The sequence below is a fragment of the Vidua chalybeata genome, chromosome 15, assembly GCF_026979565.1.
Source record: "Vidua chalybeata isolate OUT-0048 chromosome 15, bVidCha1 merged haplotype, whole genome shotgun sequence".
NCBI lineage: Eukaryota > Metazoa > Chordata > Aves > Passeriformes > Viduidae > Vidua > Vidua chalybeata.
In genome coordinates this window covers 14,364,339-14,385,130 of record NC_071544.1, presented here as the reverse complement: position 1 = coordinate 14,385,130, position 20,792 = coordinate 14,364,339, and the positions used below count along the sequence as shown (strand labels likewise).

The 20,792-nt window shown below is 39.2% G+C and overlaps 1 protein-coding gene across 4 annotated transcripts in view; it reads left to right on the top strand.

Annotated features, from left to right (window-relative positions):
• The window catches only part of EBF1 (EBF transcription factor 1), a 266,307-nt gene that overhangs the window by 228,323 nt on the left and 17,192 nt on the right, over window positions 1-20,792 (top strand). For all 4 annotated transcript variants that reach the window (XM_053956790.1, XM_053956787.1, XM_053956789.1 and 1 more), the window contains exon 11: window positions 9,867-9,955. In XM_053956790.1, coding sequence (XP_053812765.1) covers window positions 9,867-9,955 — 89 coding nt within the window. The remainder of the gene's footprint in view (window positions 1-9,866; window positions 9,956-20,792) is intronic.

The window sequence follows — 20,792 nt, the reverse complement described above, 5'->3', positions numbered from 1 at the left end:
GTTTGCTCATCAGCTCCATCCCATCCTCTCCTTTGCTGAGCCCCAGGCAGGGAGGGCCTGGCAGAGCTGCCCATGGGGCACTAATGGTCTGCGGGTGTGAAGATGCTTAACTGAGCTGTGCATTCAGTTGAGTTTCTCAGTTAACAGGCACCCTGGGAAGAAATAAGTTTCTTTCATTCCTGGGATTATGAGCACTTAATGGAGAAGACATATCAGAATTCTGCCTGTGCTGCATGAGATAACCCTAAAATGCAGCATGGATTTTCAACTTACTCCTCTAGAAAAAAGACCCCAAAAACTTTGCCAGGTGAGAAGGAGAAATCGATGCTCTCTTGCAGTCAGGCTCATGGAGCTAAATGTGAGGCAGCATTGCATGCACAGTTGGATTTTACTTTATGCTTTTCTTGAGTACTCTCCCTTTGCTTGTGACTTGCCTATTTAAAATTATAATTCAAAAACGTAACTTAAATAATATTTATGATATTTTTTCTGTAAGACTTACAATGTGAGTGGAATATCCAAAAGATGGATGGTTCTGACTAGAGCTGGAGGCTTGGCTAGCTGATGTGTATATGCAGTAGAATAGCTAAACTTCAGCCAGTGGCAGTGTAGTTTCAGAAAATTTGCCTGAATGGTTCTATTTTAAACTGGCTCAGATTCTTGGGCAAAGGCAATCTAGGATGAGTTTGTGCTGGACCTAAATGAGTAATAAGCACATTCAGGAGAAGCAAGGAAAACATAAATATTTCACACCGATTTTGCACTGACATTGCTGAGAAATGGGGAGGAGATTTGAGGGGATGTAGCTTTGGTTTTGGAACTTCCTTTTGTATTGCATCTTCCATGAAGAATAGGTGGTATCTTTTCTTGGGTATAATCAGTGTAGTAAAAATAACTTGGAAATTTTCTTTGCCCCTTCTGATAGGAAAAAGTGAGGATATTTTGCTTCCAGTCCTGTACTGGTTAGGATCACTGCAATCATTCAGAAGGGAGAGGGAAATGAATTAGAATTATTCTTCTGAGCCCACTGAACCTTGGTCTTTGGTGAATGGTTCATGCCATATTACTCCTTGCTTATTTACTGACCTCCTCAGTGACTCACCTTGGTTAATGAATTAGTTTCAGTTAAATTACTTTCACATTTGGATAATTTTATTTTTTACCAGCACCCAGTGCTCCATTTGATTAAATTAAATCAAGCATGTAGTCAATCACCTTTCTGCCAAAAAAAAAAAAAAAAAAAAGATAAAAGAATAAGAAAAGTCATTGGTATGGTTTTCCATAATTGATAAGTTACCTAGGACAGGAATTGAAGGGATGTTAATTTGGTCCTGAGGCAGGGCTGGTTGGTGCATGTCAGGCAAAAGCAATGCTGCATCTTTAAACAAGCTTTAATAAGGTTTCTTTAACTACTGAGCCTAACTCTGAGATCTCCCCTGCTGTAAGCCATAAGTTGCTTGTAGGCTTGTTCTAGAGAGTAATAAGTATTGTTGTTTAGCAATTGTGTTGTTGAAATTCAGCTCCACTATGTCTGACAGTATTTATCTAAAATACTTTCCCTGGTGCATGCTCAAGTTCCAGTAAACCGTGTCTTATTGTGCGACCTTTTCATTTTCCAGTGAAAAGGGATCAGCTCGTCAGATAAAAGCTACAAGCTGAAGTACAGGAAAAATGCGTGCTCAGAAAATCCGAGCATGATTGAAAACAAGATGTGTTAAATCAATGCAGTTTATCGCCTGCCTATTCCTGGCAATTGCTGTTCTAAGCTCATTCTGAGCACACACTAGATGATAAAAGTATAGTGTCACAGTGCTCACTGGGGTGTGAGGGCAGGGAAACATGTTTATCAGACAGGCTGGGATGATTTTTTGTATTTTTTTTTTTACCCTTGATAACATTTATTGTCAACATTTTTGCAGAAAAGAAACCCCAAACCCTGAACAGTCACGGAAGCAGGTGATACATCTGCTGCTGAAATCAGAGACTACTGAAAGCTCTCAAATTATACATTTCTATTTAAATGTTACAAACTAGACAACAACAAACTCAACTGTTTCAATGTTAAACAATTTGCTGCATCATCCAGGGTCTAGACAAAATAGTCCTTTTGCTTTTGGGTGAGTAGCCTTACTGTAATTTCATGTAGACAAGTCGAAGCTAGTATTTAGAAATAAAGGTGTGTGGAAACTATTGTTTTCTTAAGGGATTTTAAATTAGTTATGGAGAGGGATTAAAGACCTAAATTAAACCTCACAGCAGGTCAGCCCCTTCCACGAGCACCACACCTATAATATTCATTACAGCTAGGCATAATTCATCTCATTTTTATGATTCAGCTCCACTTGTATTTCCCTGTGAATCTCATTTTCAGAGATTTTGGATGTGATAGCTGGTGTTTTTCCAATTTTCTCTCTTGAAGATTCCTTTTTTTTTGCTCTGACCATAGTGCGCTTACAAGTCAGAAGTCTACAATTCTGAGAAACAGCCAAGTTTAGGCTAAAAAGCTTCTGATAGGAATTCACACAGGACACCAAGTTTTTCATTTATGCATCCCCTGGTAATATTTTTTTTTTAAATAATCTGAAGAGATGATGAGAAATAACAAGGTTAAAAGTGAGAGAGGCAATATTCAAAATGAGATATTTCTGCATACAAACAAATTTCAACAATGGTTTTCAATACTGTCTACTCCAAAAGACTTTGTGAAGGGTGAAAAAAGGAAAAAAAAAACCTACCTGTATGTTATCCAAAATTATCCCTAGGACAATTTTAAAGGTGGCTGCACCTACACTGTGGAATTTGAGAAGTGCATGCAAAGGACAAAATGCTGAAAATATGCAGAATACAGAATGAAAGAAAAGGTTACATGAGGTGACAGTTAAGCATCTCCCACGCTCTGTATGGCACATCTCTGCATCTGTTTCTGAGCCAACAGTTTAAAAATAAATGCAGTGTCTTTATTTTTAAAATGTTTTAAAGTAAGTCTAAATATAGATCTTATAACTAGCCTTACCCACCCATTATTGTAAATCTTGGCTTGGATGCATTTCTGTGCTTGTGTTTATGTGTGCACATATATTTATTTATTTAAATGTGGGGACAAGCCATTGAGGACCAGCCCTTTCCAGTGAATTTTTTGCTGCCTACTCACATGCACCTCCAGAACGTGTTTGAAAAACTGGAAAATATTCACATGTAAATGCTATTTATCCCCTTTTTATAATGACTGCCAAAGTTGCATCAATTAACCTGGATGGCCAGATGAAGTAACCAACATGCATTAATTTCCTTCTGGCCCTCTCTAGGCACATCCCCAGTGAATTCCACCAGCCTGTTGTGAAATTGGGATGTTTAAATTCCAGTGCCTGAAACTGGATTCTGTTTCAGACTCCCTTAAGGCCAAATCTTCCCCATTAGACAAGAGGTCAGTGCAGTCAGAGGAAGAAGAAACCATGAAGCTCACAAATTGTTTAACTTTTTCTTTTCCCCCAAGCCAGATTGCAGGTTGCTATGAGTGAACTTTCAGAGTTGATGAGTTTGGAGAAACCAAACATAATTCCTGCTAGACAGACCTCATAATCACATTCTGAAACCTCCATAAAAATATGGGACTCAAGACATGCATTCCTTGCATCTCCAGCAGCTCCACTGGCTGCAGAGTGAGCTGGGTGAGAAGGGAATTGCTCCTCTGGTTCTAAGTTCCTGGAAAATATTGTTTTCAGGAGGAAAATATCACACTGTCTATCATATCTGTAATAACACTGATGAACGTGGTGGAGCTGCCTCCAACACTGGCCTATTGCATCTTTAGTTCAAGTACAGAGCAGTCACTGGGGAGCTCAGGAGAACTCTGTGTTGGGTTTATCATTTGACTCAGATCTGCATTTTCCTCGTTGTCTGTTGGGGCATTACGTGGCAAGAAAATGTAGGAATTGCATTTTGGATATCTCTATCTGTAATTTAAAAAAATGTCCTGATGTCACAGTTTGACTTTAGAAATGAAAATTCAATGCACAGGAGCATGTTTAAATACCAAGACCAGAAAACCAAGGAAATTCTGGGTGAACACTAGAAGGGCTTTCTAGCCCAGACCTTTCTGTGCAGGCTCTCGCTGTCCCACCCACTTCCATTTTCCATTTCTTGTGGGAATAAACACTCCAGGGAAAGTCAGTGGAAAGAAAACTTTAGAAAAAGCAAGACAAATTCACAACAACAACAACCAATAGCTCAAATGCTTGCATGTTTTCATTTAAGGAGCTTTAATTAGCAAAGGAAAAGTCTTTGCAGGGAGGTTTGCTGAACAGACTTTTTCTCCTTTGGTGATGGGTTTTGAAGTGGGTTTTTGTCACTGTCTTTGCAGAGCAGGCAGAAAGAGGCCACTGTGCATAAGACTGGTTGGGTTTGGTGTCAAAATGTTGCTGTATAGCACCATCCACTAGCACTGCTGTACTGCAGGGTCTTAGCAAGGCATTTTAGTACCTGGAGTTTGACATTATTATGGTCTGTCCTGTCCTATTCCCATCTTCTGCAGTCAATGTTTTATTTTGTTAGGGTCAGGGGCTTGCAGCAGAATTCGTTTGTGGCTGTGAGGTGTTGAGACACAAAACTTTTTGTGTTTTGGTCACAGAGTCACCTTCTATTTACATTCTGACAATTTCTCTCAGTGGACAGGAAAAAAACCCCAAAACAACTGGGTAGACCCCAAAGCCCCACCACCTCTTTGACACTGCAATTCAGGACCTGTCATCAGCTGTCTAATTGTGTTGTAGAGCCAAATTTACAAAATAAATTTGTGAAGAGACAGAGGAAGAGTCTAAAGCATCTTCTTCCATTCCACTGCTCAGCGACTTCCTGGCGCTCCACAGGAGCAGACACTCTGGGATATTTAATTCCCACGTTCAGCCTTTCCCCGAGTGTTTCACTTAAAATAAATCAAGGCCAGATTTCTCCTCTGAGACAGGGACGGTCAGACCTGTGGGCCTGAGGCAAATGTCTTCGTAGCCTTCAGCCTTTTTTTTTGGGTTATTTGAGCCTTCAGAGTCCCTTCCCTCTCCTTGCAGCCTTTTCCACTGGAAAAGCATATGGGAAGTTCATAGGTCTAAGTGCTGCTTTCTCATCGGTTTTGGGTCAAATGGAATGAAAAAGAAACAAGGACTGAAAAATAAAAGGAGTAAATGAAACCATGAATGCATGGGAAACAAATTAACTGGATATGTTTTACATTCTGAAATATTTCCATAATGCTTCTATGTAGTGTGTGTTTATTTTTCTTTGAATAATAATGTTAAAATGTGTCTAATTCAATTACTCTCTGCATTTGCTGAATGAGTTTTCCTTGGTGAAGGGCTCTCCTACACTACCCCAAGCTACGAATTCCATATGATATTTGAACAGGTCCTTTTAATTGCTGATATTAAGTGTCGATCATTCTGCTGGGAGTTGGCAGCATGGCCAGAGAAACAAATTCCTCTCTCAGATACATCAGACAGTCATTCAATTAACAACCAAAGCTTTATTGACACAGTAGGAATTCATTATATGAAATATTAAAAAAAGCCCTCCACTGACTAGTTAAAAAAAAAGACTTTTAAAGATGGTGGATTATCTGCATGTGGTTATTAAAATTATTTGTGCAGAATTTGAAATTATGGTTATGATGGAAACATTTTTTTCTCAGAGGCATGAACAGCATTTTTGTTGAAAACATAACATGGACTTTGAAAAGATGACTGTAATGTACACATCCCTATTTCTACAGACATAGTACATTTTCATGATTAAAAGCCTTAGATTTTATGAGTTATGGCTTTAGACTTGCTGCATAAAGAGCTTCATGGCTTATTCTGTTAGAGTCTAATTTGAAAGAAAGTTCTTCCTCAAGGGTTTAAGAAGTAATTCATAAAATGGTAAGAATAATAAATATTGTGCCTTAACTCATACACTGGGATAGATAGACAGATTTTGTACACCTGGGTGTAATTTTAGTTAATTCACACAAGAGACAGGCTGAAAGTTTATTGTTTGGAAGGAGAAAAATGGCTTAAATCTTGTATTTGCAAAAATGATTATATTAGCTTAAATGAAAATGCTACTCTATTAATGGCTTCAATAAGCTTTGCATTTGGAAAAGTATTTTAATAAAAAGTTACCTGAAGTTTACTGCAACTTAAAATATGTAAGTGAGGGAAAAGTACTTACCTTGATTTATATGTCTTTTGGAGGTGTAATTATTGGCTTTTTACTCACCTATGTAAAACAATGTACTTTTGTAAATGGATTTCTGGCCACTTTACTCCTTTTTTTTTTTTTCCACATAAAAAATAAGCACTGTCAATCAAAGAATTTTAAGGTTTATTTCCTCTTTAGAAATGATTGATAGCCTTTTAGATTTACAAGTTGACAAGTTAAAGGGTTCTATTGGTATAATTATGTACTAAATTCACAGTCTTTCAATTTAAATGTCCTTTTAAAACCACAAGATTATCATACCTGTATTTTGAAAAGTGGGCCAGTCAGTTTGGGTTGGTATACAAATTGCTTCCATTAGCCTTGGGACCTATTTGAATTTAGTACAGTTTTTTAAAGTTAGTAGTACTTTCAATGGTACTTTTAAAATATCAGGTAATGGGAATGCATTTTAAGTACCATATGTGGTAGCTTGTTTTTAATGTAGGGATGTCAAGAACACAAATAGAGAATTTGTATTTCTGATTGATTCTTTTTTTTTTTTTTTTTCCAATCATAGAAAGAAAACTGTTATTTGAATTAAAGGACTGGGAAATGCCTTATTGTGGGTGGATTTCAGCAGCAGAGACCAGCCACATGTACTGGGGCAGAGGAAAGCCTTGCAGGGAGGTGCTGTCTGACCTTGTAGCAGCTCTTCTGCAGTGCTTAGAGATGAGAATATTCCCTTTTTTTGGAGTTTTTCCACCTCCTGACACACAACTGGTCTTGTTTAATGCTGAGGGTGGGGATAGATATGTGAACAGATCTCTTTCATTGAGAGATGATTAATTACATTTGGATTTGGGTTGTAAATGAACAAGGAATGGAGGGCTGCAATTGTCCAATCTGTTGTCAGATGTCCAGGCAGCTAAAGATCCCTTTTTTTTTTTTCCCCTTCTTTTTTCTTTTCTTTTTTTTTTTTTTTTTTTTTTTTTTTTAATTTTATGTAAGATTGAAAGGTTGAAGGGTTATAGAATAATGAGTGGTATTTAACAATAGCAGTTTAGGACCCAATCCTGCAGATTGCTGTGTGCAGCCTCTCCCCACCACTAAAGTAAAGCTGAAGCTGTTTGAAGCAGAAAGTTTTCACTATCTCTCACAGTATGCTTGATGCCTTCTGAGATTGGACCATAAAATTAACATTTTTTTTTTGGCCATTTAGTTCAGAAAATACTCAGAGGAAATACTCTGTGGATTTCAAATGTGTTGAACGTGTAGGAAGATATGAGAAAATGACTGCTAACTCTGGGGGGATTTCAGAACTGGCCTCCATTTATAATATTGCAGAATTTAGTAACTATTTTCCCAAAGGATCTAAAGGGAAAATGGCCATAAACTAGACTGAATTAGAGGAGAAACCCATTTGGCAGAACCGCACTAAAATCTTTGAACATATTTGCAAAAGAAGTGTCAATTTAATCTGTAGGGTTTTGGGGTCTTTTAATATTCTCAGAGAACAGCTATTTTTTAATAGTAAATATAAATAGCAGTCAATTAATTTATTTGAAAAATATTTAAAATTAAGTAGCTTTATAAGTAAACTCAGAGGTAAGGAAACCAGAGGGCTCCAAACCAAGGAACTGTGATATTTTCTGCAAAACTTCACAGCAGAGGGGTCAGCATGGGCCAGGATGTGAAAGGAAATGTAGGAAAAAAAGGCCCAACCATCCCAAAATCAAAAGGGACCCAAGCAAGGGAAAAGCCTTATGCTCACTCCTTCCATATAATGACCTGGATAGAAATAAAAGATCACATTCAGATATTCCTGATGAAAGGAAATACCTGAAAAAAACCCAAACAAACAAGGGGACTGGAGGGATGTCATGACCTCCAAGGTAGTAAAAAGCTCAGAATGTAAAATCCAGAAGGATTTCTAGTCTGGTGTTACCATAATACTGCAAGATTAATTTCAGGATGTGGTCAGAAGGTTCCTTTCTGGTGTTAGAGGAATGCTGAGGTCCTGCTGGACCATGTGCCTCTCCAGGCAGTCCCATCAGCCACACATTTGTGTTTCACCATGTGGGGTAGGTCTGCATCCCTCAGCATCACCTTCCTCTGCCTCAGATGGGATGCGCCAAAGGTCCAGGAGGGGATGAAAATTTGACCCTTTGCTTGCCAGCTGGACAATCTGCTGTAGAAATGTGGTTTGAAAGTAACAGTAATTTAAAGGGATTTTTTTTTTTGTGGGCTTGTCATGGAATGCCAATTAATTACAAACAAGCCAGGGATTAGATACTGTTTCATGATAACATGAAGATCTTGAGGAGTATGGAAAAATGTTCACTTAAAACATGGAAATATGGACAGGTTATGTCGTGTTGAGGCTGGGAGATGGAGTTTAATGCTAAATCTTTTTGCAGTGTTCAAATAATGTCATTCTAGCCACATAAAAAAGTTCATAATAAAATCCTCATGAAGGTATATGATATACTCATAAAGTAGTAAGACTTTGTGCAAGAAATTTTTTTTTACTATTAATAAGCTAAGACAAGAGAAGAAAAACTTTAAAGTGACTCAAAAATTTAAAAAAAATATAGATTTTTTTTTCTCCACAGAAAAAAAAAAAAGGCTGAAAATACAAAAATCCACGTTTAAATTGATATTTTTTCCATTTAACTCAAAAAATTCGAACAAATTATTGTGGAATATTTCCACATCTCTATTGGTATGGGAGAGTCAAGATGTGCTGTTGTTTAGAGATGCTCGAGAATACTTGACTGTTCCAGTTCACCAAAGCACTTGGAAAATTCTAAGCACATGTTGAAATCTCACTAACATCTGAGTTTTAAAGTGATCATATGACTGGAAATATAGCTAGAAGGTCATTCTATGCAGTCCCCTGTAATTATAGGCAATCATATAAAAAACATAATATGCTCAAATTTGCTTTGCTGAAAGCAAATGGGTTTAAGTATGTGCTTACAGATAAGCATGTGCTTAAAGGCTTGACACAATCAGAGCTTCCATTAATGCAGACAGACCAGCATTTTCATGAAGATTAAAGTGTTCCACTTTCACCATTTCTCACCTCCATGTTATGGGACAAAGACTAGGGAAAGATGAACTAAAAACATTGATGTATTTTTTTTTTTTAATTATTAAGTCTCCTGGATGAGTTTAGTGCTGATTGGAGCCTAAGCTGCTGAAGTCAGTGTCAATGAGTAAAAATTAAAACCTCTGCCAAGACAATTGCCTGTATTTCACAACAAAATTATTTGTGAACATTGCACATGGAGCATATTAAATGTATAATGAAATTTGGAACAAGAAAGGCACTGGAATAGGAACTGCTTTTGCCTTCCAATCACCTTCCTGATAATATGAAAAACCCAACATGAAACATGGGGTGTAAAGTATTTATCAAAGTGATTTCATTGTGCCTTTCAGAGACAATAATTGCTTCCTGTTTGGAAGATGGATGCAACATCCCCAAATCTTCCAGCAGCTTTGCTGGAGGAGCTGAAGTGGGAAGGTTTGGATGGAAGTCAAAGGACCATCCTCAGGAAGTGTTTGGACCAAGACTTGAGTCAGTTCTGAGTTCAAAGGGGGTTTTGCCGTGGTCCCACCGTGCTTTGGCCGTTGTCACCTGAGCCCCCTGCTCTGCCTTTGTCACCTCACGCTGTTGTTTGTTGTTGTTTCAGCTCTGAACGAACCCACCATTGACTATGGTTTCCAAAGGTTACAGAAGGTTATCCCCCGGCACCCTGGTGACCCCGAACGCTTGCCAAAGGTCAGCACAAAGTTTATTGTTCTGTTAAATATGGTAAAGATGGTCACTGCATGCTTTTGTCTGAAAGTGCAAGGCTCTGTAAATGTGATGGTCCTGGTTTGGTACCCAACCCAAATAAGCTGAAACAGAGGCAAGGCCAAGAAAGCCCAATCAGCAACTGGAGCTTTAGGAGAATTCTGTTACCTTCTCAGTCATAGCCAACTCAAACAGCTCATGCCTTTCTTAAGCACAAATCTTTCTCTATGTTCTAAAATACGTAACAATGAACATATTTTTTGGTTACCATTTTGGGACCTGAGCGGTGTTTTCATGGAATAATGATGCTTTTTGGTTTTGATATCAGTAGCACTTTGCCAGCATAATTTTGAGAACTTTACCACTGATAAAATCAAATTAATTGGATGTGACTCCATTGCAGTATATAATATAATGATTATATACTGTTTTATTTCAGGATTGCTGATTTAATTAGAGCATTGTGTACTGAAGTGATGTTTGTTACCATGAAAATTAGTGAGGTTTTTTTGTTGATTTCTGCCAAGTAAAAGCTGGGGGAAAGACAGCATTTTTCAGATAGGTTTCTTGTACTGGGAAAACGTGGGGTTGTACTCAGATCTGGTTTTACTATCTTGCAAGAATTTGCAGTGACTTTTGTGGTATACTGCAGTAAGAGGTGGGGGATTTAAGTGTTGCTGGTGTCCACAGGAGCTCTGAGCAATGGTGATGATCTGGAGTCTCTGTCTGAGGCCAGCTGCCACCACATGTTTTATCTGCTGTTACTGAGGTGGGGAGTCAGAACACTCCCTGTGGAAAAGAAAATGTGAATTTGCAGGCCTGAGACACAGACAAATGAATTGTTCAGTTAATGTACATCCAGTATAGCCTTTGTGACTGGGCAATACTTGTGACCTTTCTTCTGTAGCTCCCTGAGCTGTCCACAAGCTTTCATCAGGGATTGTTGTGGGCTTTGATTAGTTGAATTTCTGAAGCATTTGAAAGGTGAGAAGATTTCCTGAACACTGGAACTTAATTTGTTTAATTCCTTGAAAGAAATAAAAGTCAGTATGTGACTTTTTTTGCAGGCTTGTTCTGTCTTTTATCTTTGCCTAGGAAGGCTGCAGGCTGTGATTTTGGGGTTGCTGATGTGTTGTCCTTCCCTCTTCCCAACAGAAAAACATGCTGTCCTGGAGAGTTACATTTACCATTGGCTCTGTTCACCCTCTGCAAGCTGTCCCTTTCCCTAACATTTGGACAGGCTTGCAGCAGGACACAGCTTTCATGGCTTGTCAAGTTTCATTCCAGAGGTGCAACCCTTTCCAAAGAAAGAGAGCATCCTTCTGTAGGGGCTTTTTTTTCCCACCTCTATCCTGTCTCTGCTGCCAAATATGTTTCTGGAGAAAAATAGTTTCTCAGAAAAGAAGAAGCCAGCCTTCACTATGCACCAGGCATTTGCAAGGCCCAAAAGAATTGCTGCAAAACTTCCCTAAACCAAATATTCCAGCTGGCTAGTAGATGGCCATAGGTTTTATTTAAATCAGAAAATTAAAGTAAAATAAAACTGAGAAATTCCAAATTGAGTTATGTGGCCAGGGGTTGTGGTGGAACAGGAATTAGGCTCCTTTTTGGCACTGAGGGGGTCCCCAGCAATGCCCCTTTGTGCTGGTGTGGGAATGTGGGAATGCAGCCTCCAGGATGAGCACCCTCCTCTTTCCCATTTGGTCTGAGACTGGTACCACACACAATCCTGCAGGCAGAAGAAAGCTTCTCCTAGCTCCATATCCTAACTCTGAAATTTATCAGGTATTTATGGATAAGGTATGAGAGTGAGGGTTAGCACTGAGTCATCTGTTCCCTCTTCTACCCTCTTGGCTTCATGTATTTCTTTGGAGTACCTTCTAAACTAATTTTTCAAATCTTTAAATCAAAGGAAATTGTGTTTATGTCTGCAGAGGTAAGATGTGATGGCCTGAAAAAAAGGGTCACTTCTTAAGGGTTGGACAAACTCAGCAAAGAAACTGGTAACACTGTGCAAGTTTAGAGGGAAACAGGATGAAGAGAGGACTTTTTTTTTTGTCTTAGGATAATTCCTTCTGTGCAAGCTTGAAGGTTGGACCTCAAGTTCAAGTCTCATTAATATGCCACACACAGAGGCTGAATGCAGCAGGGGTTGGCACATGTCGACTTCTGTGTTTGAGGCACTGATGGTTCAATTCCCAGCATCACTTGCTGGCTCCAGGATCAGCATCAAGGACGTGTGAGCCCCTGTGCTGGTGAGCACTGCACAGTGCTCTTCCCCATGTCATTAAACCAGGAAGGGCTTTGGCACTATTCCACTGCAGACAATTCTCAGTGGCTACTTAGAGGAGTGTTGGAAGCCATATGGCTCCCACAGTGGAACCACGGGCAGAAAGGGCAAATGTTCCAGAGGAACAGCAGAGAGGAGAACAGTGCTCAGAGCTCTCAGAATCCTTCCTTCCATTTCCCCCTTTGTCCTGACAGCACATCATCATTTTCTGTTCATGAAAAAGCTTGTGCCTTTGCATTAAATAAACAAAACAAATCCTATTTCTCTAATTGCTGCTAGGGTTTGTGGCCATTATTCCTTTGAAACATTACTGATGAATTAGAGATCTTTCCAGAAGTAGAAGTGATGTGATAATAATTTTTGTGTTCATAAGGGCATGCTGCCCTTCCCATGGAGAATCAAGAGCATTCTGCTCTACAACTTATCCCTTCAGTCAAGGAGAATTGTTGAGGGCATCAAGTGAGTGTTAGCACATGCTCTGCCCTCCAGAGCTGAGGGGTTAACAGCATTTCTAAAACCATTGAGGCTGTTGGAGAAGTTTGATCTCCACAAGTTTAGAGACAGTATTTTCAAAAGTGCTCAGTATTTATGCTCAGGATGAATTTTTTGAAATGTTCCAACTATCTGCTGGAAGTAGGCACAGAAAAAAAAAAAAGACAAATTTTTAAAAATAATTTCCCCTTCCCAGTGCTTCAACAGGCAAATTCCCATAGAGAATGCCCTCCCACAGTGAGGAGAATGGGAGCACCTGGAAATGAGGGTCTTTGGACTGCTAGATTGACAGCTGATGTGCTTAAAGTAGAAATGCAATATATAGTTTCTGGAGAAAAGAGAGGGAGCGGATGTTGGCAGCTGAGCTATGGAGCCAGTTTGAACCAGAATCCTGTTCTCTTCTTGTCCAGAGCAGGTCAGGGAAGGCAGCCAGTGGAAGGAGATGTGCATGTCTGTAGAGACACCCACACACCCACAGGCACCAGGAGGAGAGACAAGAGATGCTGGGATTAGCACCCAAAGCTTGGAGTGAGATCAAGTACCAGGAGTGTGCTGGGCAGTGTAGTCTTTCCTTTCTAATACAGACAGGAGGCAGATCAGAGGAAACAAGAGATCTCTGGGGATAAGAGGAAAGGGGCACTGTGATGCTAAGGTTGAGAAATGCTGTCATTGTCCTGCAGGAGCAGTCTGTAGGGAGCCTGTGTGGAGCTGGGGACAGCCCTGCACGTGTGTGTGCCCCATTTCCCTCTGCAGTGGTCACACACGTGCACACAAATGCACTCGTGTTGTTGGTTCCTGTGCACATAAACTGCAGCGGAGATCACTGAAGAGTTCAGATCACAACAACATGTTGAGTCTATTAAGGTTCATTCATGTAACTACCCTGCAATCCTTAAAATAAATCCCTGGCAGACACGTTGCAATTCTGCAATTTTGTTAAAACTCCACAGCTAGAGCTGTAAAACAGCTTCAGCTGTGAGCTAGATTTGAAACACATCCATCCTAAATGATTTAATAACAACGATTCCTCTTTATATGCAATTTCCTAGATTTTATTTGCCATTTTCACCACTCCTACAACTCATCACTTGTATTTAGATTAGGCAGAAGATTGTTCACTCTGTGTTTGAGAAGCGAGTCATTGCACCAACCCCCTCTGTGATCTGACGTCCTCTCCCTCCCAGTCTGTTCCTTCAGTGCTCTCTAGGAGACCCCTTATCCCTCCTGAAAGGGACCTTTACTTCTGGTTTCTCTTCATGTAGATGAAAGTGGAGCTTCTCTCTCTAGTGCACAGGGGACTCCCTGCTGAGCTGAGAGCACAGGTAACCAGAATCCTCCTTCCCTTCAGCTCCTTTTCTCTGGTCAGTCATTAAACCCCCCCAAGACATAGCCCACCTCCTCGTTTAGGACGCTAATAAAAGACATGTGGTTATTAGGAATCAGAGGCTGGCAAAAGCAGTTGTCTTTTTCCACATGAAATCCCACAGATCTGCCCTTTATCCATCGTGACATGGGTATTGTTTATATTGCAAATAAAGGTTGTCTCTAAACGTGGGTGGTTGGCCCAGGCTTGCTAGCAGAGGTTAAAATAGCAATGAAGACAATGCAGCTCAATTTGCTGCTTCAGGCAGACCCAATGGAAATTCCAGAAAGGACTGCCATCTACTAACTCAACATATACTGTATTTTAACCAATGTTAGTAATTTTCAGCTAAGAAAACACTTTTTTTTTTCTTTTCCCATCCAGTGTAACAAGAGAATCGTTAGAAAACTTTTATACTGAGTGTGGGCAGGAACGGGGGGCATGTAAAGAGGAGCTATTGGAGTTCATGTGTACATCAAGGAGGTCATGAGATGTGCTTGGAGGGCTCTACATTCTACTGTAAAATTTACAGGAATGTGAGACCAGAGTTAAGGTTGAATCCAATACCAACAGCTTGGGGTTTTTTAAGTTTCCTAACAAGTTGAGCACTTAGTTGGTTAAGGAGCTTGTTTAGGGGGTCTGATATTTTGTTTAACTTGTAGAAAATATTCAACAAGAGAGCATCAAGGCTTCTGAGATGGCGAGGTAGCCGTGCAAGTGTCACCCTTATGGGGTGGTGGATGTCAGAGGGGTGTCTGGGAATATGCAGAGCCTGAAAGGAGAGAGCAAAGGGACAGAGGCGCCGCTTGCTGAAGGGCAGAGCCAGCTCACAGGGCTGGCAAGGAGCCCTTTCCTTTCTGAAGGTCAGCAGTGTGCACACACATTTCACTGAGCTTTCTTTATAACTGGGTCAGCATTTACTCAGCAAATGATTAGAGCAGATGGTGTAATTTAGAATCTATGACAAAACTTTTAATAGATCAGGGCTAACATGATGACAAGGAGCTCTGTGCCGTTCTCCGCTCCCGCTCTCTGCTTTGCCTTGGGGTAAAAATCGTGCCTGGGATTGGATTTTCTAGTCTGCACATTCCATCTGAGCGACTCCAACCACTTGTTTGAGCATCCTGTAGGAGGGATCCCCACATTTCTCTGTTCCTGTATCCTCAACCTTGTTGGTTTTAAATACAACAATTAACTGGGGATGACAGGAAGACACCAAACAGGTAAACACAGTCCCTTCGAGGAGCAGGTTTTGAAGAAAAAAGCCACAGTTTGAAGAAAGTAACAAAGGCTGCATTTGTGTATTTTGCTCCATGGAGCTGAAAATATCTAGTAAATTGATCCCATGGGAGTAATAAATACACATTACTTTATCTTGTACTTCATGTCCTATACCCCTGAGCCTTGATAGAACAACACCACTTAATAGACTTAAAAAAAGAGTAATTACAGTCATTGGTTGTGTGATATTTCAGCCCTTCCAGCCCTGCCTGACCTTCTAATTTAGCTCACCGTGTCTAACTAATGCATTTATATTCATCTTTTATGAAGCATGTGTAGTACAAAATTGACTTTGCAGCCTTTAGCAAGCTGTCTTACCAGGTTTGGGATCTGGTTAGTACAGCATGCTGTATAGCATATGTACATTTACAGCAGAATTTGGCATGCATATGGTTCTGATCATCTATTACTTTTTATCCTTTTGGAAAAAGAATAAAAAATATTTTTTTCCATTTCATTCTCCCCTCCCCTTTTTTTAAAGCTTTTATTCATTGCGGCATTATTTACAGCTAAACATGCAGGCAGGAAGATGCAAGCATTTTTAAAATGATTACCTCTAATGTTTCTACTTGTCAGAAGTGCTTAAATTTTCCTGCACTTTGTCTAAAAACTTAGCACTTTTACCTTTTAAGAATTACAAATTTCTAAGATCTTACCAAGCTGATTTACAAACACAGCTGACAGTTTATGATGAATGATGTTGCGAAATGTGCAATATGTTTCTCTGTCATTTCTATGCATGTATATATTAAGAAGAAGATTAAGAAGAGAGAGAACCCCCCTCTGTAAGAAACCCTTGAGTTAGAGAGCACACACACAAATCTCTCTCCTGTGTTTCCTCATAACTTCCCGCTCACTTCACTCATCCAGTGGAGCACAATTGTTCTCTGTGCATTTTCTCCCACCATATGGTATCCTCATTACCATACACTAAGGGTCCATATGGGGAACTTGTGAAGTGAACTGTATTCATTTTAACTGCCAGATGAGCAGCCTTTTGCTTTGCAAGCTTAGCTTAAGTCATCTGCTGTCTTTATGTTGTTATGGCAACACAGCACCAATAAAAAATTCTAATCTACTGTAAGTGTCTGGGATCACAGTATTTTAAATGCTCCCCGTAACTGTCCTCCAAGCGAGGAGCTTGTTCTCTCAGTGGGACAAAGGGTTATTGTCAACTCCAGCAGGTGGCAGTAAAGAAATTGTTCGTTTTTTTGTTTTTTTGTTTTTTTTTTCTTTAACCTTCCTTAAAAATATCTATTTTTCCTTTTCCCCCATATCCACTCACTCAGAATGTCATAGAATTACACAACATGGTCAGTCCTTTACATACCAAGGATTTCTGATGCTCAGGTAGGAGTTGCAGGTGATGCTTTTAAGTTACAGCTCAAATATTAAAGAGAGCAAAGAATGAAACTGTGGAGGCAGCTCGTGCACTTTATTGAGAGATTCAGGCTCAAGTACCTCTTCACCAGGACTCTGATGCCTCCTCTTCACCAGGACTCTGATGCCTCCATAGCCACACAGCTATGTTAAGTTTTGTAGCTGTTTTCTAGCTTCTAGCTACATTTCCAAACTCCTGGATCAAACACAAAGCTAATTAAGAATATCTTATATTAATGGAAATAGGCAGCAGCATCCTTAAACATAAATCATCTTCACCTCCACAGGCCACATGATATGTTGCATCTCTGTCTCCCTGTCTGCATCGAAAGTGAACGTTTGTAGTCTCAGTTCATCAGTTCACATTAGCCTCATGCTGAATATTTAAACACAGAACAATTTCAACACACCATGAAGAGAGACAGTGACTGCACTTTCACTTGGAACAGCACGAGCTCATCTAATAATAATTTAGTAAATCAGGCATTTAGTGGCTCAGTTGTACACTGCATTGTGCCAAATAATATTCAGTTCAACTGTATGCTGGTGAAATGGAAATTCAGACTCTAGTCATGTGGCACTTTTTTTGCTCAATGGAGAGATGAAATGGAAAACCACCCTCCCAATAGACTGTTTGAATGTAGTGATTTATCAAACATATAGTAGAGTGACAATATAAACAGGATTTGGTTGTATGGGGTACAATCTATTCTAATTAGGCTTTTATTGCTGTGGTTTCTCCTGTGCAGATTATTTGATAATTCAGGATTTGCATTTACCTCTTCAGTTTATTTTATATATGGGCAGGGAGCAGATCTGTGTAGTTACAGCCTAGTTACAATCCTTTAAGGCCCAGTCCTCTGGGAAGCCTGGTGAGCTCTTTATTGCCTTATTTTGAGCCCTGGCTCACAGGGAGCACCGTGCCCCAAGGAGCAATGGGGAAACACAGCTGCTGCCATGGGTGGTGCTTCATAGCATGAAAGCAAATCAGATTGCTTCCTTTTCCCTTTTTAAGGCTATCAAGATTTATAGGGAGTGGTTGTATCTTAGACTGACTGATATAACTGGAATAAAACAGGTTTTTGGGTGCCCATCCTTGCTTCCTGTGTGCTGACTGTACCTTTTCTGGCCTGGATCGGTGTCTCTAATACAAGATATTACCTCACCCTACAAAATTTGCCTTGGTTCTAACCATAGCCCACTTTAATTTTAGGCAAACAGCTACACTTCAAGGCTGTCTCTGATGAAGATGGGGGAGAGAGGATGTTTTCCTAGAAAGTGTGTTGTGAAATTTAATTTGCTCCCATTAAAATGGTGCTTTGCAATCTCTGAACGCAGGGCGCTGCAGAAGTGTGAAGTAATGTCTATAATCTCACCTAGAGTCTCCATTTCTGGCCTAGTTTTAGGTGTTATGTGGTGGTTTACGTGGTGATGTAAAATATGATTGCTGTGTATTTCTCACAACACAGCCCAGCTGAGTGGCAGGAAAAGCATCCTCCAAACCATCCTGATGCCATTTAGCAGCGAGTGCTGGGAGCAATAGGATGACTCTTGTCGTAATTCTTCTAAGAAATACAGAGCCTCACAATCTCTGCCCAGCTGCTGACGCTAGAAAACTCAAGCATTTTGGTAAAATGAATCAAGCAGTAATGTTTCTTTTATGAGATCCCCTCCCAGGAAGGAAAGGTTTGGCACCATTTGGAGATCAGGCTCGGTGATCCATCATAGCAGAGGCAGCTGTCCTGGAGTGTCTCCCAGGTCACCCGATCGAAGCGGTGGCTCTTACAACTGTATTATTGCTCATGGAACAGTAATTGAGGCACCATGGTTAAAAATTACCTGGTCTAATAGGCAGTGAACAATTTGCACTCAATACAATTATAAGCCAAATCATTCATTTCATAACACTTGGACTAATTTATTTGTTGACCTTTTAATATCCATAGCTCTTCAGTAGCATTAACTGCAACTTGGACAAAATCTCTTGTTCATTTTACATTCATTGATTTTTTTTTTTTTTCCATTGAGGCAATAACAGTTGTTTGAGTACAACCTTTTCTTTCTGCTGTAAAAGTCAATCATGTAACTTATGGTGATATAACTCAACTGGACTGGAATGTCCTCTAAGTACAATAGCACAATCTCAACCTACTTGTACAGACATGGAAATGCAGTTTGGATTTATTTTAAAGAATATTTTGGAATACATTTGTGACTACAGATAACAAATTATACATTTGCTGAGAGGAGAGTGAAAACAAGAACCAGACACATTTTAAAGCAGAGCCACATATATTTAACACCTTTTTGTTGCTATATTTTAGGCAGTCCAAGATAAAGAAATTGTGAAGTTTGGATTCTTTAGGATGACCTAAGTGCCTCCACTAATAATGCTAGATTCATAATTTCATCTGCTCATAGCATCTTGAAGTCCAAACATTTGACAGAATAGAGGTGCCTAATTTTTTTTCAAATGTGAACTTCAGAAAAATGAAATGTGTTTAAAAGTATTTTTAATAAACAGGAAATAAATAGTACTCATAATTTGGTAATCTGGATTTTATTTCATTATTCAGCTGCAAACTGGCATTAGTGCTGAGGTTATGTTGCTCAAAAATGCTACTGAAATATTGATGCATTTTGAAAAGTCAATATTTTGAAGCAATTCTATAAAATATATTGGTGTAGTGACAACGGTAATATTTTTCCCTCAGCCCTGAAAAAAGGAGCCCTAGATCATGTAAAATGCTGTGCCTGCTTTTACTTTCTGGAGATGTACACAGAAATAGAGTGTTACCTCTGTGAAATGTTGGATACATTTCTTAAATTCACAGTTATTCAACATTGATACTTGCTTTGGATAATGTCAGCTGAATTATAGGACTGTAAATTTAAAAAAAAAATAATACAAGAAACAAAATAACTTTGTTTCTGATCAGGAAGTTGAAGTTTTTTTTAGAATATTTGATAGGAGCCACTTTGCTGAAGTTGTCTTTCTGAACCAAAGTCTCTTTGTACAATAAAATACTGCAAGTCTTTTGAACACATAATATGGTTGTTACACATTTGGTATTTTATGTTTCCCTAGAAATTACCACTTGTATCTGCACCTAATCTATGGTCTGTCTTTTCATTTCGATGGGGTCTGAAGTGGTCCTTGGCTGTAATGAGAATGCCCCTTTCAAGAGACTCCTTTCAATTATGCCAATGATAAAATGGAAGTGAAAGCAGTCATTTGTAGGGGTTATGACAGAGCGGTGTTTTAACTGTAATACTAAAACCCGCCAACATTATTCCAATCTGTATTTCAACATTTTTATGCATCCACTCTCCACAGAACAGAGTGGAATATTATTGCAGGTCAGAATTTCAATGTGTCTTATTTTTCAGTTTTCTCCTGCTGTTAAAAGTAACCTGAACTCTCAATTTCTATCTGCTCACGCTTCCTACCTGAAGCATCCAATCCAGGAAAGTGACAGTTTCACAGATCTTAATGATAGACCGGGTTTTTTTGCTTGGTTTGGTTTAGTTTGTTGCATTTTTTTTTCCTCCTTCATTAAAAGAAAGCATGAGTGGCTCTTTAATTTAATGTGATTGAGCACTTGGGTTTTTTTTTTTTATATAAAAGAGCTAATTTGGCATATTTAGCTATTTATATGTGTAAATGCATAAGACAAACTGAAAATAAAATGGACAAAACACATATCTACAATTAACATTTTAATTGCTACGCAGCTCCTCTGATTTACATCAGCAGGATTTTGGCCATGCACTTCCAAGCATATTTCTCTGTAGATTTAAATGCAGCCAAGTGAATTAAGCCAATACAGTCTAGTTTGACCTAATGTGAGATCAATTTAAAAGTGTTAGGACTTGACCTGTGTTTGGAAAGTCTTTGTGCATACAAATCATAGAAATTTGCCAAGGAAAGTTTTTCACTCTTACAAGTACAAAATTTGTTATCTGCATTGTGCCATACACAAAATCACAAGCCACAGGTAATCTTTTTTTAATCC